The following is an 18,202-nucleotide window of genomic DNA, read 5'->3' as shown; positions in this document are numbered from 1 at the left end:
GTCCCCACCTCTGCGTGCATCTGTGGGCATGAGGTGTGTGCCCCACGTCCGCTCTGTGCAGGTGCCTCTGGCTGGGCCCCCAGGGATGCAGTATGGGCTCTCCTGTGTGCACGCATGTGTCTGGCACTGTGTGTGTGATGTGTGTAGGCCTGGCATGATCCCACATATAAGTGGCCATGCCTACTAAAGTGTCAGTTCCACGAGGGCAGGGATTTTTGTTTGTCTTGTTCCATGCTCCGTCCCCAGCACTTAAAACAGGGACTGGTATATAAACAGGGCCCATAAGCCCTGAATGAATGAGCGCATGAAAGTGTATGCCCATGCCTGTGTGTGCCCACATGCCAATGCGTGTGTAGACGTGTGGCTGTTCCTGTGCCTAAGGGTGCACCTGGGTGTGGATGATGATGTTGCTCACACACCACCCCGCTGTCCTTTTTCCAAACTCCTTGGGAGCCCGGGTTGAGCGCCTGGGTCCCTGTGGGGCGGAGCAGGGGGAGGCCTCCTCTGGGAAACTGGATCCCAGGACGTGCAGAACAGCAGGGAGTGGGGTGGCCCCTTTGTCCCTGGATAATCCTCATCACGCCCTTGCCCCCTCCCCCCTAGCCACCAGGGTTTAGGGTCGAGTTTGGGACCTGGAGGGGCCTGGGGGTCCCATCTGTGTCCCCTTTCCTACCCGTTTCCTGCCTCTGGGGCTTCTGTGGCCTAGTCCCAGGCCTCACCGTGTGGAACGTATGTACCCCTTCTGGGTTCTCCCACCCGCTCCCTGTCCTGACTAGTGGCCAGGTCTGTCTGTCATTCTTTGCCAGGGACCTGCCTGCTCCTGCCCCTCTCCCTAGGTTGTGACTTCCTCCCTCCCTCTTGGGCCGCCCTGGGGCTCAGCCCCAGGTATAAAGACACCTGAGGGGCAGAAGGACAGGTGTCCTGAAAGACCCAGAGGCTACAAAGAGGAGGAAGCCGAGGAGAGAGCATGAGCTGTCCACTGGGTGAGTGAGGGGCAGGGGCGCCAGGCCCCAGAGACACAGGAGCGGGGGACCCACAGAGCCCCTCCTCTTTCTGACTCAGGTGTCCAGCTCTCTTTGCACCTGCTAATCCTCCCTCCAAATCCTCCCATATCAAGGCTTCCTTCATCATTAATTTGACAAATATTTATTGAATGCCTCTCATGTGCTAGGTACTGTTTGAAGCATCTGGTGAGACAGCAGTGAACAAACACAAAAATCCATGGCCTCATGGAAATTTCATTCTGCAGACACACAATACATGTGTCTTATTAGTAATAAGAAAACTGTAAAGATAGTGTGACAGAAAGTGGTGCAGTGATCTAACTGTGACTTTTTTTGTTGGTTTGTTTGTTTTTTCAGACAGGGTCTTGCTCTGTGGCCCAGGCTGGAGTGCAGTGGCAGAATCTTTGCTCATTGTAGCCTTAAACTCCAGGGCTCAAGCAATCCTCCTGCCTCAGTCTCCTGAATAGCTGGGACCACAGGTGCATAACACCAGGTTATGCTAATTCTTTTTTTTTTTTTTGAGATGGAGTTTTTGTTCCATTGCCCAGGCTGGTGTGCAGTGGCACGATCTCGGCTCACTGCAACCTCCGCCTCCTGGGTTCAAGTGATTCTCCTGCCTCAGCCTCCCGAGTAGGTGGGATTACAGGTGCCCGCCACCAAAGCTGGCTAATTTTTCTTTTGGTAGTAGAGACAGGGTTTCACCATGTTGGCCAGGCTGATCTCGAACTCCTGACCTCAAGTGATCCACCTGCCTCAGCCTCCCAAAGTGCTGGGATTGCAGGTGTGAACCGCTGCAAGCCTGAAGTTCGTCAAATGAATGAGTGAAATGGTCTTCCCTCTCAGGCTTCTCTGAGTTGCTCCTGAACTCTGGGAACTCAGGAATGTGGAAACGGGGATGAAGGAGGCTGCCCTGGGTTTGTCTCTCATCTCCGTTGCTCCTGGGTGGTGACCTTAGGTTATTCTTCTCCTCTCTGAGCCTCACACTGTTGGTGGGAACATAGACTGGACCAGATCTTTTTTTTATTTTTTTGAGACGAAGTCTCACTCTACTGCCCAGGCTGGAGTGCAGTGGTACGATCTCAGATTACTGCAACCTCTGCCTCCTGGGTTCAAGCGATTCTCCTGCCTCAGCATCCTGGGTAGCTGGGATTACAGGCGTACACCATCACGCCCAGCTAATTTTGCATTTCAAAGTAGAGATGGGGTTTCACCATATGGGCAAGGCTAGTCTCGAACTCCTGACCTCGTGATCTGCCTGCCTTGGCCTCCCAAAGTGCTGGGATTACAGGCATAAGCCACCGTCCCCTGCCTTTTTTTTTTTTGAGACGGAGTCTCGCTGTGTTGCCCAGGCTGGAGTGCAGTGGCTTGATCTCAGCTCACTGCAACCTCTGCCTCCCAGGTTCAAGCAATTCTCCTGCCTCAGCCTTCCAAGTAGCTGAGATTACAGGCACCTGCCACCACGCCCAGCTAATTTTTTTGTATTTTTAGTAGAGACAGGGTTTCACCATATTGGCCAGGCTGGTCTCAAACTCCTGACCTTGTGGTCCGCCCACCTCGGCCTCTCAAAGTATTGGGATTATAGGCATGAGCTACTGCACTCGGCTTGGACCTGATCTTTGAAAGGACAATTTGGCAGCATCTATTTACATTTAAGATAAGCATGCAGCCAGGTGGAGTGGCTCACACCTGTAATCCCAGCACTCTGGGAGGCCGAGGCAGGAGGATTGCTTGAGGCCGGGAGTTGGAGACCAGTCTGGGCAACATAGCGAGATCCTGTCTCTACATAAAATTTAAAAAATTAACTGAGTGTGGTGGTGTGGGTCTGTAGTCCCAACTACTTGGGAGGCTAAGGTGGGAGGATCACCTGCTCCCAGGAATTCGAGGCTGCAGTGAGTTATGATGACACCCCTGTATTCCAGCCTGGGTGACAGGGCAAGACACCATCTCTGAAAGAAGGAAAAAAGTCACACTTGCGTTGGCTGCCTTTAAAGCACAGAGCTGCCAGGCGCGGTGGCTCAAGCCTGTAATCCCAGCACTTTGGGAGTCCGAGACGGGCAGATCACGAGGTCAGGAGATCGAGACCATCCTGGCTAACACGGTGAAACCCCGTCTCTACTAAAAAATACAAAAAACTAGCCGGGCGACGTGGTGGCGCCTGTAGTCCCAGCTACCCGGGAGGCTGAGACAGGAGAATGGCGTGAACCCGGGAGGCGGAGCTTGCAGTGAGCTGAGATCTGGCCACAGCACTCCAGCCTGGGTGACAGAGTGAGACTCCGTCTCAAAAAAAAAAAAAAAAAAAAAAAAAAAGCACAGAGCTAGCAGGATTTCCTGTGGGATTGGGTGTGCAGAGTAAGAAAAAAATGAAGCATCAAAGAGCACACCATGACTTTGGCCTGAACAATTGGAAGAATGGAAATGCCTTTACCTGAGACAGGGAAGCCTGGGAGAGGAGGGGCTTGGGGGGAATATTCAAGAATTAAATCCTGGATATTTTGGGTTTGAGATGCTTACTAATATTCAAGTGAAAATGTCAAGTAGCTGAATCAATGAGCCTGGAGTTCAGAGTGTTCTGGGCCGGGATAATCTACCTGCAGGAGGGTTTGTCACTGACTTGGATATGCAAGATCGCTGTAGCCCACAAGGGATGGGACCTTTTCCTGAGTTGTGGAGATGAATGAATGAATCAGAGGCAGGGTCGGGGCCACAGTGCTGACCTCTGCTTCCTCTGCCAGCCCACCTCTGCTTGCTGACCCTGCTGTTGCCACCCCTCAGCTCAGCAGCCCCCATCTCCCCGGCTGAGTCCATCAGTCAAGCCTATAGCCTGGCCCTCTACATGCAGAAGAACACATCAATGCTGCTGCAGACTTACGTGAGTGACAAGGGGCATGAGCAGGGGATAAGGGGAGAGGGATGCTGCCTCCTTGGCCCTACCATGGGTAGGGTGAGCAGAACAAGTCCAGAAGAAGACTCCTCCATGGCCCAAGGGGACAGGGATGCCTGTAACACTCTAGTGTTCACTAGAGCCACACACACTCTTGCCACTCATGTCACTAGTGCCTGGGTGACCTTAGGCAAGTCATTCTTCCTCTCTTGGTCTCAGCTTCCTCATCTGTAAAATGAGATGCTGAGCGTGCCTTTGCTGACCTCCCAGGACTGTGACAGGGTTCAAAGGACACATCGAGAGAGAAGGGCTTTACACAGCCACATTTAATTCCCCACCATTCATGCTGTGTGATTACCTGGGCGCATGCCTGCTTGGAACTCTATCCGCAATGTCTGTCACCCAGGCTGGAGTGCAGTGGTGTGATCTCGGCTCACTGCAACGTCCACATCCCGGGTTCAAGTGATTCCTGTCCCTCAGCCTCCTGAGTAGCTAGGATTACAGGTGCATGTCACCATGCCTGGCTAATTTTTGTATTTTCAGTAGAGACAGGGTTTCACCATGTTGGCCAGGCTGGTCTTGAACTCCCGGCCTCAATTGATCCACCTGCCTCAGCCTCCCAATGTGCTGGGATTACAGACATGAGCCACTGTGCCTGTCCTTTACCCCCATTTTCTTACTGACTTTTCAAACAGTTCTAGGAGGTGGAATTATAATCCATTTTACAGATGAAGAAACTGAGTCTTAGAGGGGGGTAATAATTTGCTCGAGGTCACAGAGCTAATAACTGGCAGTGCCAGGATCTGAAACCAGGTCTGTGGAATTTCCTCCCCCTTCCATGGCCTCCCACACTGTCTGGAAGTTAAAGCTGGAAGCCTGCTGTCTGAATCTGACCCACAGCTGTTTTTTTGTTTGGCCCATACATCTCCTGTTCAAAGCTTGAATATGAGTGGAATGCCTCTCCGTAGCAGGCACAGGGATACTGTTGGTCAAAACTCCCACCTGGCATCGTAGTCCTGCCTTCTTCACAACTTACATGATCTGCATGGCCCTGGAGCCCCTGACATCTGGAGCTCTTTCTCTGGGCTAGATTTCTGGCCCCTGTGAAGTTACTGAACCTTTTGACCTAGTTTCTGGTCCCACAGCTGTCACTATTCCCTGGACAGCCTTGGGCACCCTGAGCCTCAGTTTTTCCACTTGTAAAATGGGGGTGTGGGACCAGGCAATCTGCCAGTTAGGACATCTATCAGTGTGCACTAAGGTCCCAGGGCCAGGGGCTGTGGTTCACACCTATAATCCCAGCACTTTGGAAGGCTGAGGTGGGAAGATCACCTGAGGTCAGTAGTTCGAGACCAGCCTGGCCAACATGGCAAAACCCCCTCTCCACTAAAAATACAAAAATTAGCCAGGTGTGATGGCACATGCCTTTAGTTCCAGCTACTCAAGAGGCTGAGGCAAAAGAATCTCTTGAACCTGAGAGGCAGAGGTTGCAGTGAGGCCAGAACGCACCACTGCATTCCAGCCGGGGTGACAGAGTGAGACCCTGTCCCAGAGGGAAAAAAAAAAAAGATTCTGGTGATCTTACTTTGTGGAAATAAAAACTTTGATGGGGAAGGTTCTCAATTAAATGTAATAATATTAACAAGTATTTATTAATGATTGTAATAAAATTAACAGGCCAGGCACGGTGGCTTACACCTATAATCCCAGCAATTTGGGAGGCTGAGGAGGGTGGACCACTTGAGGTAAGGAGTTCGAGACCAGCCTGGCCAACATGGTGAAACTCCATCTCTACTAAAAATATAAAAATTAGCCAGGCGTGGTGGCGCACACCTGTAATCCCAGCAACTCAGGAGGCTGAGGCAGGAGAATTGCTTGAACCCGGGAGGCGGAGGTTGTGGTGAGCCAAGATCACACCATTGCACTCCAGCCTGGGTGAGAGAGCAAGACTCCATCTTGGGAAACAAAATAAAATAAAATAAAATAAAATAAAATAAAATAAAATAAAATAAAATAAAATAAAATAAAATAAAATAAAATAAAATAAACAAACATAACTAAATGCCATAAATAAAAAAGATTACCAGGCTGTAACTACATTGTTGATAATATACTTGCTTTAAAATATTACAGTAGGCAGGGCATGGTGGCTCGTGCCTGTAATCCCAGCACTTTGGGAGGCTGAAACAGGTGTGTCACCTGAGGTCAGGAGTTTGAGACCAGCCTGACCAACATAGTAAAACCCGGTCTCTACTAAAAATACAAAATTAGCCAGGTGTGGTGTGGCGTGTGCCTGTAATCACAGCCACTTGGGGGGCTGAGGCAGGAGAATCGTTTGAACTTGGGAGGCAGAGGTTGTGGTAAGCCAAGGTCGCACCATTGCATTCCAGCCTGGGCAACAAGAGTAAAACTCTGTGTCAAAATAAATAAATAAATAAATAAATAAATAAATAAATAAATAATAGAAAAGAAAATATTACAGTAAATAATGTAATCATAGTGTTCATTGATTGATATTAATATGAATATATTATTAATTAATGATGGCTTATCATACCCTTATTGTATATCAGATACTGTATTGTATAGACTGTGCTAAGTGCTTTTTTTCTTTTAGAGTTTCACTCCGTCGTCCAGGCTGGAGTGCAGTGGTACAATATCAGCTCACTGCAACCTCTGCCTCCTGGGTTCAAGCGATTCTCGTGCCTCAGCCTCCCGAGTAGCTGGCCCAGCAGGCATGCACCGCCACAGCTGGCTAATTTTTGTATTTTTAGTAAAGACAGGGTTTTGGCATGTTAACCAGGCTGGTCTCGAACTCCTGAGCTGAAGTGATCTGCCCACCTCGGCCTCCCAAAGTGCCGGGATTACAGCTGTGAGCCACTGTGCCCGGCCTGCTAAGGGCTTTATATATATTATTTCCTATAATCTTCATATTAACACTGCCAGGTGGGAATTTCTGAAGCTTGTGACTCCACGTTGCACAGCTAGCATGCAGAGGATGCACACCTGAGCCTCCTAGGGCCCTTGCCCTGTGTCAGGACATCCCAGTAGCTCCCTGAGACGCAGCAAATGACGACTCCTGGGAAGAAGCCAGTCTCAGTGGGCAGGCGTGAATTCAGTCTCAGTGGGCAGGCACCGCTCTGGTCCCCTCACTCCTGTCTCTCTCTGTCCCTCCTGCAGCTCCAGTACCAGGGTAGCCCCTTTAGTGACCCTGGCTTCTCAGCCCCTGAGCTCCAGCTCAGCAGCCTGCCTCCTGCCACTGCCTTCTTCAAGACCTGGCGCACCCTAGATGATGGGGAAAGGCTGAGCCTTGCCCAGGGGGCCTTCCTGGCCTTGACCCAGCACCTCCAGCTCGTGAGGGACGACCAGAGTGACCTGAACCCTGGCAGTCCCATCCTCCTGGCTCAGCTCGGGACTGCAAGACTCAGGGCCCAAGGCCTGCTGGGCAACATGGCCACCATCATGACAGCCCTGGGGCTGCCAATGCCCCCAGAAGAGGATACTCTAGGGCTTGTCACCTTTGGGGCCTCGGCCTTCGAGAGGAAATGTCGAGGCTACGTGGTGACCCGGGAATATGGCCACTGGACAGACCGAGCTGTGAGGGACTTGGCTTTGCTCAAGGCCAAGTACCCAGCATAGAGGGGTAGGACTTCCTGTTAGAGGCTGCAGCACTTCCTCTTTCACAATGTCCTCTTTTCTGCCTTGCTTGTGGGCTAGAAAAAGAGATAAACCTTGTCTAGCAGATGGGGCTTGGGTGCCATGTCTGGGAATATTTCCTGGGAGCCAGGCCTCAATTCCTTATTTCAGGGCCTTCTGGCCCAGGTCCTCTGGCCTGCCTTCCAGGTCTGGGTCAGTCTCCGTGAATACCATTCCATGGGTTACCCATCTAGTGGTACTGGGTGTCCACTTCCTGGTTGGAAAGATGCACCTCTCCAAAGAGGCTTCACCTGTCACTCTATAGGGAGGGGACAGTTGGTCCCCTTCCTAGGCTTTCCCCAAGACCTTCTCCTTTTTGTAATTTTGGATGGCGGGGGCTGCCTTCCTGTCTCTACCTCATTCCCTGTATGAAGATCCTGCCTTTCTAAGCAGACAGGCTTCCTTCTTCCTGCTGAAGCTCATTGGCTCCCCTCGTTGGCCTGTCTGTCTGGGGCTACTCTTCCACTTCTCGTCCTCAGTGGCTTCACTTCCTGATCCATGGAAGCCCAATTCTTGAAGAACTAAGGACTGCATCACATCTGTTTCCTGTTAGGACACATCCACTTCCTGTTCTGGGCTGGCAGAGGGCACCACTGGCCGGGGGCTGTCAGCCTCCTATTTATACTGCTGTGCTTCTTGGGCATGTCTGGGTGACCAGGCTGCACCCCAATGGTCCTTTTCTCCCTAAAGCTATCTCCCCATTTTCAACAACTATATATACAGGTAACTTTAGTTTCATTTTTATTTTTAAACATTTTATTTACAAAAATTAATTTATTTTCAGAAATAAAACCCTCTTAAGGTGTTGCTTGTTTTGTCTCCCCACATCTGGTAGGAGGCAGTGGAGGTGTGCAGGGACAGGGCAGAGGGGCTGAAGGAAAGGAAGACATCAAAGGGACAAGGCTGAGGCCTGAAGGGATGGGGTGTGGGAGACTGGGGATGTGGGTGGAGTGAGCCTGAGGAAGGTGGCTGAGATGCGGAGTAGCCTTCCCCCAACAGGACAAGCAGGCACGCCCCTGGCCAGGAAAGCACAGAGAGACAGCCAGACAGGGACAGGGAGACAAGGTGTCACCTCCTTGAGTTGAGGCTGAGATGTACACATGAGCTCACAGGGGGCCACGGGGAGGCAGGAAGTGGGGATGGAGAAAAACAGAGACCTCCCAAGAGCTGGGTAAAGGGGACGGCCAAAGGGAACTGAGGCAGGCCCAAGGAAGGAGGGAGAGCAAGAAAACGGTAGACCCAGACGGAGTTACCATGCAGACGAGGAGGGCCCAAGAGTTAAGAGAAGGGAACAGGCAAAGCAAAGAGAGGCCGGGACAGTGGCTCATGCCTGCAATCCAAGCACTTAGGGAGGCTGAAGCGGGAGGATCGCTTGAGCCCAGGGGTTCAAGACCAGCCTGGGCAACATGGCAAAACCTCGTTTCTACAAAAAATAAAATAAAAAATGAGCCGGCTGTGGTGGCGTGTGCCTGTATGTAGTACCAGCTGCTGGGGAGGCTGAGGCGAGAGGATGGCTTGAGCCCAGGAGAACAGTGCTGGGATCGTGCCACTGCACTCAGCCTGGGCGAGAGACTGAGACCCTCTGCCCGTCCCCTCCCTTCTCCCCCCAAAAAAGCAAAGAAGGCCAAGGCAACCGAGACAGTTAAGAGCAGACAGACACCGAAAGCGGCAGAGAAAGACAAATAAGCAGAGAGAGAAACGGAGCCCAGAGGAGGGAGGCTGCGCGAGCTGCCCCGCCGCGCTCAGGCCGGGCCCCCGGGCAGCAGCTGGCCCAGGTCGCCCTCGGTGCGGCTCAGCCACTCGCGGTAGAGGCCGCACACGCGGAGTCCCAGCACTTTGGCGGGGAAGACCCCGGCGGCGGAGGCGGCAGAGGCGGTGGCGGCGGGGGGCTCGGCCCGGGGCCCGCGATTGGCTGCGCCCAACGCGGCCAGCAAGGCCTCCACGGCGGCGCCCAGGGCCCGGGCCTGGCGCGCCGCGTCCTCTAGGCGGCGCAGCAGGCGCGGCGCGCGCGGGTTCAACTCGGCCTGGCGGCGGCGCACTACTTCCAGCAGCGGGGGCAGCGCGGCCAGCGCCGCCGCGTCCAGCCGCAGCCGCTCGTGCACCGGCAGCCCGGCGTGGCTCGGAGCCGGGGCGCTCAGGCCGGCCACCGGCAGCCGCGGCGGCGAGAAGCTGGGCAGCCCGAAGGGGTCTCCCTGGAGCTGCACCTGCGGAGACACGGCCGGCGGGTCAGCGGGCCCCCGGAGCACGGGCTGGGGGCTGTTAACTGGGTTCTCCAACCCGCTCTCTGGGGGCCTTAGTTTCCTCATCATGCAGATGATAATTCCTCCTAACAGAGCTGCTCTGTTTAAGGCAAAACAAAGTGGCATGCGCTTGACACCAATACCTGTTTCTTCCTCCCTAAACTGGACCCAGGCTGAGCCAGTTTAGGTCAGCTCTTTGGGAGGCCAAGGTGGGAGAATCACTTGAGCCCAGGGGTTCGAGAGCAGCCTAGGCAAAATAGCAAGACCCCAGCTCTAAATAAATAAATAAATAAAATAAAACAGAAATAGCGGGTGTGGTGGCACATGTCTGTAGTCCCAGCTATTCCAGAGGCTGAGGCTGAGGTGGGAGGATTGCTTGAGCCCAGGAGGTCAAGGCTTCAGTGAGCTATGATGGCACCACCGCCCTCCAGCCTGGGTGAGAGTCAGACCCTGTCTCAATAAATAAATAAACAGGACCTAATAACAGCAGCAACGTCATAAGGCAGTTATGACCATGTCAAGTCTTCAAGACAGGGCCTGGCCTCAGGAAGAGTTCAATAAAAATATCAGCTCTTTTGTTAAAGTTACCTTACAGACCAGAGGTCCAATCCAATCTTCACCACTTACTAGCTGTGCAGTTTGGGGCAAAACCACTTCCCTTCTCTGAGCCTCAGTCTTCTCATCTGTACAATGAATGAGGGAGCTTCCTGTCCTGTCTTCATGGAAATCATATAAGATAGTCCAGGAGCCAAGGGGGCTTCATTCCCTTCCCTATCCTCCTCAACCTCTGTACCTGCATTGAGCAGGGGTTCAATGAATCAACATCATATGAATGAACAAATGAAAGATAAAGGTGGGGCTGGGCATGGTGACTCACGCCTGTGATCCAGGCACTTTGGGAGGCCGACGCGGGCAGATCACCCGAAGTCAGGAGTTCAAGACCCACCTGGCCAACATGGTGACACCCCATCTCTAAAAATACAAAAATTAGCCAGATGTGGTGGTGGGTGACTAATCCCAGCTACTCGGGAGGCTGAGGCAGAAGAATCCCTTGAACCTGGGGGGAGGAGGTTGCAGTGAACCGAGATATCACCATTGCACTCCAACCTGGGCCACAAGAGCGAAACTCCGTTTCAAAAAAAGAAAAGAAAAGAAAAGTCGGGCTGGACATACAGTGACTACAGTGACTTACCCTAGGAAGTGGCAGAGCTGGAATTTGAACCAAAGTTCATAGCAGTACAAAGTTAGTTTTGTTTGTTTTAAATAGATGGGGTCTCACACTGTCGTCAAGGGTGGAGAGCGATGGTTTGATCACACAGCCTCCAGGGCTCAAGCAATCCTCCCCACTCAGCCTCCTGAGTAGATGGAACCACAGGCATGCACCACCATGCCTGGCTATTTTTTTCTTTTTCTTTTCTTTTCTGTCTGTCTTTTTTTTTTTTTTTTTTAAGAGATGAGGGCTCACTGTGTTACCCAGGCTGGTCTCAAACTCCTGAGCTCAAGCAATCCTCCTGCCTCAGCCTCCTAAAGCACTGGGATTACAGGCATGAGCCAATGCACCCAGCCCAAAGCTAGTTCTATTATGCCACTATCCTCCCACTATCCGCTGTCATAGTTGTTACATTATTATTATTATTATTATTATTATTATTATTATTTTGTTTTGTTTTTTGAGACAGAGTCTCGCTCTGCCCCCAGGCTGGAGTGCAGTGGCGCGATCTCAGCTCACTGCAAGCTCCGCCTCCTGGGTTCACGCCATTCTCCTGCCTCAGCCTCCCATGTAGCTGGGACTACAGGCGCCCGCCACCTTGCCCTGCTAATTTTTTGTATTTTTAGTAGAGACGGGGTTTCACCGTGTTAGCCAGGATGGTTTCGATCTCCTGACCTCGTGATCCGCCAGTCTCAGCCTCCCAAAGTGCTGGGATTACAGGCTTGAGCCACCACGCCCGGCCTACATTATTATTTTTAATGTTATTGTTATGCCCAAGCTCACAGTTAACAAGTTGGCAGACCTACAGTCTGATTCAAAGCTATACCCTCCCTTCACTACACGAGGGTAATTCAGGGAATTATCTTCTTTCCTTGGGCAGGGTCCTCTGTCCAACTAAAGATGTCAGCAGATCCCTGTCTTCTGTAAAAGTGCCCTCTTGGGATAATTGTTGCTCCAGATTGGAACCTCTTCTTGGCTTCCCTGAATATCCCAGATGGGAGAGTTCACAGTTAATCTTGTTTAGCTGCCTCCTTTTACTGTTGGGGAGAGTCCAAGGCCCTGGAGGGAAGGTGTCAAGGTCACACAGAGCCTAGAACCTCGGTTTTCTAAGATACAGATCAGAGTTCTCCTCACTGCCCCAGGCTACCTGGCTACCTCTGACTTAAAGCACCAAGGTCACTTGAGCCCAGGAGTTCAAGACCAGCCTGGGCAATATAGCAAGACCCTGCCTCTACAAAATAATGCAAAAGTTACCCAGGCATGGTGGGGATTGCTTGAGCCCAGGAGGTTGAGGCTACAGTGAGCCATAATGGCACCACTGCACTCCAGCCTGGGCAACAGAGTGAGGCCTCGTCTCAAAAACAAAGCACTGAGGAGGGTGCCTCCAAGCTGGAGAGGACAGAGTGGCATCTGGGTCACAGACAGGGTCCTCTTCCAATTTGCTGTGTGGCCAGGGGCAAGTTGCTGTCCCTCTCAGAAGCCCTGATTTCCACAGCTGGAAAATGAGGTTGAGAGAATGGGTGATCAAGGACCTCTGTGATGTCTGCTCCCATTCCCCCGGCCCCCGGCACCCCGACCCCCATTGCCACTCACATATTCCTGGAGCAGCTGCTCAGCGTATTTGGTGAGGAGGTGCGCAAGGCTGTGTGTCTGACGGATCTTGGCCTCCAAGTGGGGAAGAAGTGAGACTGAGGAATCAGCCTGGGGGTCTTCTGGTGGGAAAGGGGGAAGGAATGAGGATGGCCCAAACTCCTGCTCATTGATCACCTCTCCCAGGCTGGCTCTTCATTCCTGACCCCATCAGGGTCTGTCCCATTCCAACTGAGGGAAAATGAGGCACCAGATCTTTGTCAAGCAAGTGGTCTACCTGAAATGTATTGCCTGTCCCCAAATCACTGTTGAAATCCTATTAAAGCCAAATTCAAAGACAGTCATGCCTTGCTTAACAATGGGGATACATTCTGAGAAATGCATCCTTAGGCGATTTCATCGTGGTGCAAACATCATAGAGTGTGTTTACACAAACCTAGGTGGTACAGCCTGCTACACGCCCAGGCTATGTGGTGTTAGTCGATTGCTTCTAGGCTGCAGACCTGGACAGCATGTTACGGTACAGCAGGCAACTGGAACACAGTGGTATTTGTGTATTTTAACATAGAAAAGGGCCAGATGAGATTGCTGATGTCTGTAATCTCAGCACTTTGGGAGGTCAAGGCAGGCGGATTGTTTGAGCCCAGGAGTTTGGGACCAGCCTGGGCGATATGGTGAAACTCCATCTTTACAAAAAATACAAAAATAAGCCAGGCATAGTGGCACATGCGGGTAGTCCCAGCTACTTGATAGGCTGAGATGAGAGGATCACTTGAACCCCGGGAGGTTGAGGCTGCAGTGAACTGTGAGTGTGCCACTGCACTCCAGCCTGGGCAACAAAGTAAGACTCTATCTGTAAATAAATAAATAAATAAATACATAGAAAAGCTACAGTTAAAATAAATACATATGTATGTATTTTATTATATATAATATATATCGGTTGGGCGGGGTGATTCACGCTTGTAATCCCAGCACTTTGGGAGGCCAAGGTGGGCAGATCACTTGAGGTCAGGAGTTCGAGACGAGCCTGGCCAACATGGTGAAACCCTGTTTCTACTAAAATACAAAAATTAGCCAGGCATTGGGCTCAGTGGCTCACACCTGTAATCCCAGCACTTTGGGAGGATGAGGTGGGCAGATCACTCGAAGTCAGGAGTTTGAGACCATGTAGTGAAACCTTGTCTCTACTAAAAATACAAAAATTAGTCAGGCATGGTGGCGGGTGCCTGTAATCCCAGCTACCGGGGAGGCTGAGGCATGAGAATTGCTTGGACCTAGGAGGCGGAGGTTGCAGTGAGCTGAGATCGGGTCACTGCACTCCAGCCTGGGTGACAGACTGAGACTTCGTCTCAAAAAAAGAAGAAAAAAGAAAAAAAATGGCTGGGTGCAGTGGTTCACGCCTGTAATCCCAGCACTTTGGGAGGCTGAGGCAGGCGGATCACGAGGTCAAGAGATCAAGACCAACCTGGCCAACATGGTGAAACCCCATCTCTACTAAAGATACAAAAAAAAGGCCGGGCGCGGTGGCTCAAGCCTGTAATCCCAGCACTTTGGGAGGCCGAGACGGGCGGATCACGAGGTCAGGAGATCGTGTCCATCCTGGCTAACACGGTGAAACCCCGTCTCTACTAAAAATACAAAAACTAGCCGGGCGAGGTGGCGGGCGCCTGTAGTCCCAGCTACTCGGGAGGCTGAGGCAGGAGAATGGCGTAAACCCGGGAGGCGAAGCTTGCAGTGAGCTGAGATCTGGCCACTGCACTCCAGTCCGGGCGACAGAGCGAGACTCCGCCTCAAAAACAACAACAACAACAACAACAACAACGACAACAAAATTAGCTGGACTTGGTGGCACGTGCCTGTAGTCCCAGCTACTTCAGAGGCTGAGGCAGGAGACTCGCTTGAACCCAGGAGGCAGAGGTTGCAGTGAGCCGAGGCCACTGCACTCCAGCCTGGACAGAGCAAGACTCCATTTCAAAAAAAAAAAAATTAGCTAGACATGGTGGCATGCACCTGTAATTCCAGGTACTCAGGAGGCTGAGGCAGGAGAAGTGCTTGAACCCGGGAGGTGGAGGTTGTAGTGAGCTGAGGGTGCGCCACTGCACTCCAGCCTGGGCAACAGAGCTAGACTTCATCTCAAAACAAACGAACAAATACATACATACACACACACACACACACATATAAATATATATAATTATATATTATATATAGAAAATTATATATATACATACATAAATATATATATATATATACACACACACACACACAGAGACGGAGTCTCGCTCTTTCACCCAGGATGGGGTGCAGTGGTGCAATCTTGGCTCACTGCAGCCTCGACCTCCTGGGCTCAAGCGATCCCCCTCCTCAGTCTCCTGTGTAGCTGGGACTATAGGCATGTGCCACCACGCCCAGTTAATTTTTGTATTTTTTGTAGAGACAGGGTTTCACCATGTTGCCCAGGCTAAAAGTGCATATAATCTTATGGGACCTCCATTGTCTGTGCGGTCCACCTGTTGACCAAATGTTGTTATGCAGTGCATGACTGTACTGCCTCCGCAGTGTAGCCTCCAGAATCACTCCGCCTTTGTAAACGAACTCCTTCCTTTGACTTAAGGCCATTTGCATGAGTTCCAGGGTAGCTCTTTTAATGGCTTTTTTCTGTGTATATCTGCCTTAGCCTGAGAGCCCTCTGAGGACAGGGCTTACATATTTCTAACTCAGTGACTGCTAGTGGACTTCGACATTATCGAAGCACAGAACTTCACATCGGAAGGTGCCTTGAAGGCCTGTTTTACAGATAGGGAGACTGACGTCCATTTCCATTTCTCACCCTGATGCCCCTTCCGTGCGAGGCGCTGGCCTGGCTAGTCAGCGAATCAAGGTCCGCAAGAGCCAGTGTCTGGCGCCCCGGGAGGGACTCCATTTCCCGAAATGCACAGCGCGCTCCAGATGCGCTCTGGGGAATGTAGTGACCCGGTGCCCCGCCCCGCCCCCACCCCGCGCCAGAGTTTCCCAGCACCAGTCGCGATCCTCAGCAGCCCAGACTTTCGTCTCCTGTTGTCACTTACTACTTCCTGTGACTCCAAGACTGCCTTTCCTTACTCTACCCCTTCCTCCAGTCCCCCAGCTCTGATTCTTTCCCGAGACTCAGTGGACGCAGGGTTCCTGCCCCAGCCCCGACCCCAGTCCTCCCCAAGAGTGTACTCGAACCGTTGATCTAAGTCCTGAGCCCAAGTCCCTGAAACCTCAGCCCCAGGCCTCCTCTAAACCCTAGCGCCTGTCGTTTCTCACAACTCACCCGCTCGCTCGTTACCTGACACCGGAGCCCTGCTCTTCCCCGCCAAGGCCGCTCCCCTCCCGGCCCTGGGGGTGGCGGAGACCCAGACCCCCAGCTCCCAACCCCTCTGACTCCTGCGGCCCTCAGCGACCCGGCGTCCGGTCCCTCAGCCCCTTACCCAGACTTCCCTCCCTCCGGCTCATGCTGGCCCCTGGCTGATCCCGGCTCCCTCCACGCCCCCCTTTGGAAGGGGGAGAAAGGGGAAAGGGCTGGGGGCGTGGCCCGGGCGCAGCCAATCAGAGCCCAGACCCCAAACATTTCACCCTACCCCCCCTTTTCAGACAGGATTCCTTGGCCCTGAGCTCAGTTCCTCGCCCGTGGGGCCTAGTAGGGGAAGGGGCCCGAGCTGGGAGGCAAGTTGTCCGCCGGGTGGACAGGTCCTCAGGGCTGGGGGTGTCAGCGCCTGGAAGGCAGCCCAGTGTCCTGCCGTGGGCTCAGGCTTGGACTTGAGGCAGGGGCTGCTTTGGAGGGAAAGGTGAGGAGACAGGAGAGGGAACAGCCGGACTGGCAGGACAGGAATGTGCAGGCCCTCTCTCTAGTCCGGGGCGCGGCCTGCGAGAGAGGCCACGGTGGGGGCCGTCAGGCTCGGGACATGCTTGTCCAGACATACATCTCGTGGCATATCTTAGATGGCTTCCAATCTCATTGTCACAACCACCAGAAGGGAGACAGATATACTGCTGTCCTCCCCTTAGCAGGCCTAGTAACAGAATCACAGACACACGCCCCCCAGAAGAACAAGCTTCAGAGACCTGGACAGGAAGTCACACCCACGCATCAACCCCATTAACCTGGTGTAGACTGAAAGGAAGGCACATAAGGATGATCCATACTTGGTTTCTGGCCCCCCCGAGGGGCTCGCGGTCTGTCGGGGAAGCCCATAGACAACAGCAGCTAACGCGGTTTATGAGTGAAGACTGGGAGGAGGCCTGTGTGTGTGCATGTGCGTGCGTGTGTCTGCGTGCGTGTGTCTGCGTGCGTGCATGCGTGCGGATGTGTGGGCGTATGAGCGTGCGTGTGTGCGAGTGGATGTGTGTGGTGTGAGGGTGCAGGTGTGCGCGTGTGCATGCATGTGCGCGTGCCTGTGTGTGTGTGCGCACGTGTGTGCGTGTGAGTGGGTGTGTGTGTTGCCGTGAGCAGACAATCCTGGAATAAAGGAAGAAAGAGTTTAACTGGAGAGGGCACAGCAGATGGAATTGAGCCAGACGATTAGTAGGGCCCACAATCACATGTGCATTAACCGTAAATATTTACTGGGCATTTACCATGTGCTGGGAACTGTTCTAAGAGCTATACACACATTAACTAACTCCTATGTTATAGATGCGGAATAGAGAGAAGTGACTTGTCCAGGGTAACACAGTTGGGTGTGGCGCAGCTGGGATTTTACCTAAGCAGCTTGGCTCAAAAAATGCTATCCTAACCATGCTCCTAACCCCTTATACCCTTAACCGCGGGACATGGTCACGCCCAAACTCACAGACACAACAGGCACATCTTGAAACACACACACACACACACACAGCAGCACAAATTTTGACATGGTCTTATCTGCTGACAAGCCAGCCTCAAATAAAGTCGACCAAGACATACTCACTTTCTTTAAGTAATGCACATTTTATTTAAGTCATGTGATGGATTTTCACAGAGTACATATGCCCAGGGAACCAGCACCGGATCACACAACAGAACTGGATCAGCTCCCAGAAGCTCTCCCCTCATCCCCTCCCAATCCTAAGGGCGACCACTATCTTGACTTTGGTGCACTTTAAATTAGTTTTGTCTGGTTCTGGACGGAATACACCTGGAACCATCTAGTATGTACTGTTGTATTTGGCTTCTCTCACTCAAGATTTCGTCATGCGACTTGTCTATGTTGCTGGGTGTGGCCGGGCATGTCACTCCCGTTGCTGTGTCTATGTGCATGGTAATGAGTAGGGCATCATTTATTTTCCATTCTGTTGATGGGTTATTTCCAGTTTGGGGCTGTTATGAAAGGGCTCTGAACATTCCCATGCACCCTCTTGGTGCTCACACCTACACGTTTCTGTTGGGTGTTGACAGCCTAGGAGTGGAATTGCTGGATCACAGAGGTAGCATATGTTCGGCTTCACTAGAAAACTGCCAGTTTTCCAAAATGTCTCTACCAATTTACACTCCCCCAGAAATACAAGAGAGGTTCAGTCGCTCTACTTTCTCGCCTCCACATGGTGTGGTCTTTTTCACTTTAGCCATTCTGGT

The 18,202-nt window shown here is 52.1% G+C and overlaps 2 protein-coding genes across 3 annotated transcripts; one reads left to right on the top strand and one right to left on the bottom strand.

The window, feature by feature from the left end:
• The first annotated feature begins 967 nt into the window (after nt 1–967).
• Nucleotides 968–7,629, top strand: LOC117087675 (cardiotrophin-2). The gene is made up of 3 exons (XM_033218164.1): nt 968–983; nt 3,737–3,873; nt 7,066–7,629. Exons 1-3 carry the CDS (start codon nt 968–970, stop codon nt 7,522–7,524), a joined length of 612 nt encoding a protein of 203 aa, XP_033074055.1. The 3' UTR covers nt 7,525–7,629.
• Nucleotides 7,630–8,305: 676 nt separating this feature from the next.
• CTF1 (cardiotrophin 1) lies at nt 8,306–16,895 on the bottom strand. 2 transcript variants are annotated; one of them, XM_033218162.1, is made up of 3 exons: nt 16,795–16,895; nt 12,625–12,743; nt 8,306–9,785 (listed from the first exon to the last, which is right to left on the bottom strand). In XM_033218162.1, exons 1-3 carry the CDS (start codon nt 16,841–16,843, stop codon nt 9,324–9,326), a joined length of 630 nt encoding a protein of 209 aa, XP_033074053.1. In that variant the 5' UTR covers nt 16,844–16,895; the 3' UTR covers nt 8,306–9,323. The 2 variants fall into 2 exon arrangements, with proteins under 2 accessions (XP_033074053.1, XP_033074054.1); XM_033218163.1 differs by lacking the exon at nt 16,795–16,895 and adding an exon at nt 16,080–16,155.
• Between the last annotated feature and the right edge of the window lie 1,307 nt (nt 16,896–18,202).

This window comes from Trachypithecus francoisi, unplaced genomic scaffold, assembly GCF_009764315.1.
Source record: "Trachypithecus francoisi isolate TF-2019V2 unplaced genomic scaffold, Tfra_2.0 Lachesis_group10, whole genome shotgun sequence".
Lineage (NCBI taxonomy): Eukaryota > Metazoa > Chordata > Mammalia > Primates > Cercopithecidae > Trachypithecus > Trachypithecus francoisi.
Note: the sequence above shows the minus strand (reverse complement) of the source record. Positions and strands in the feature narration are given on the sequence as shown.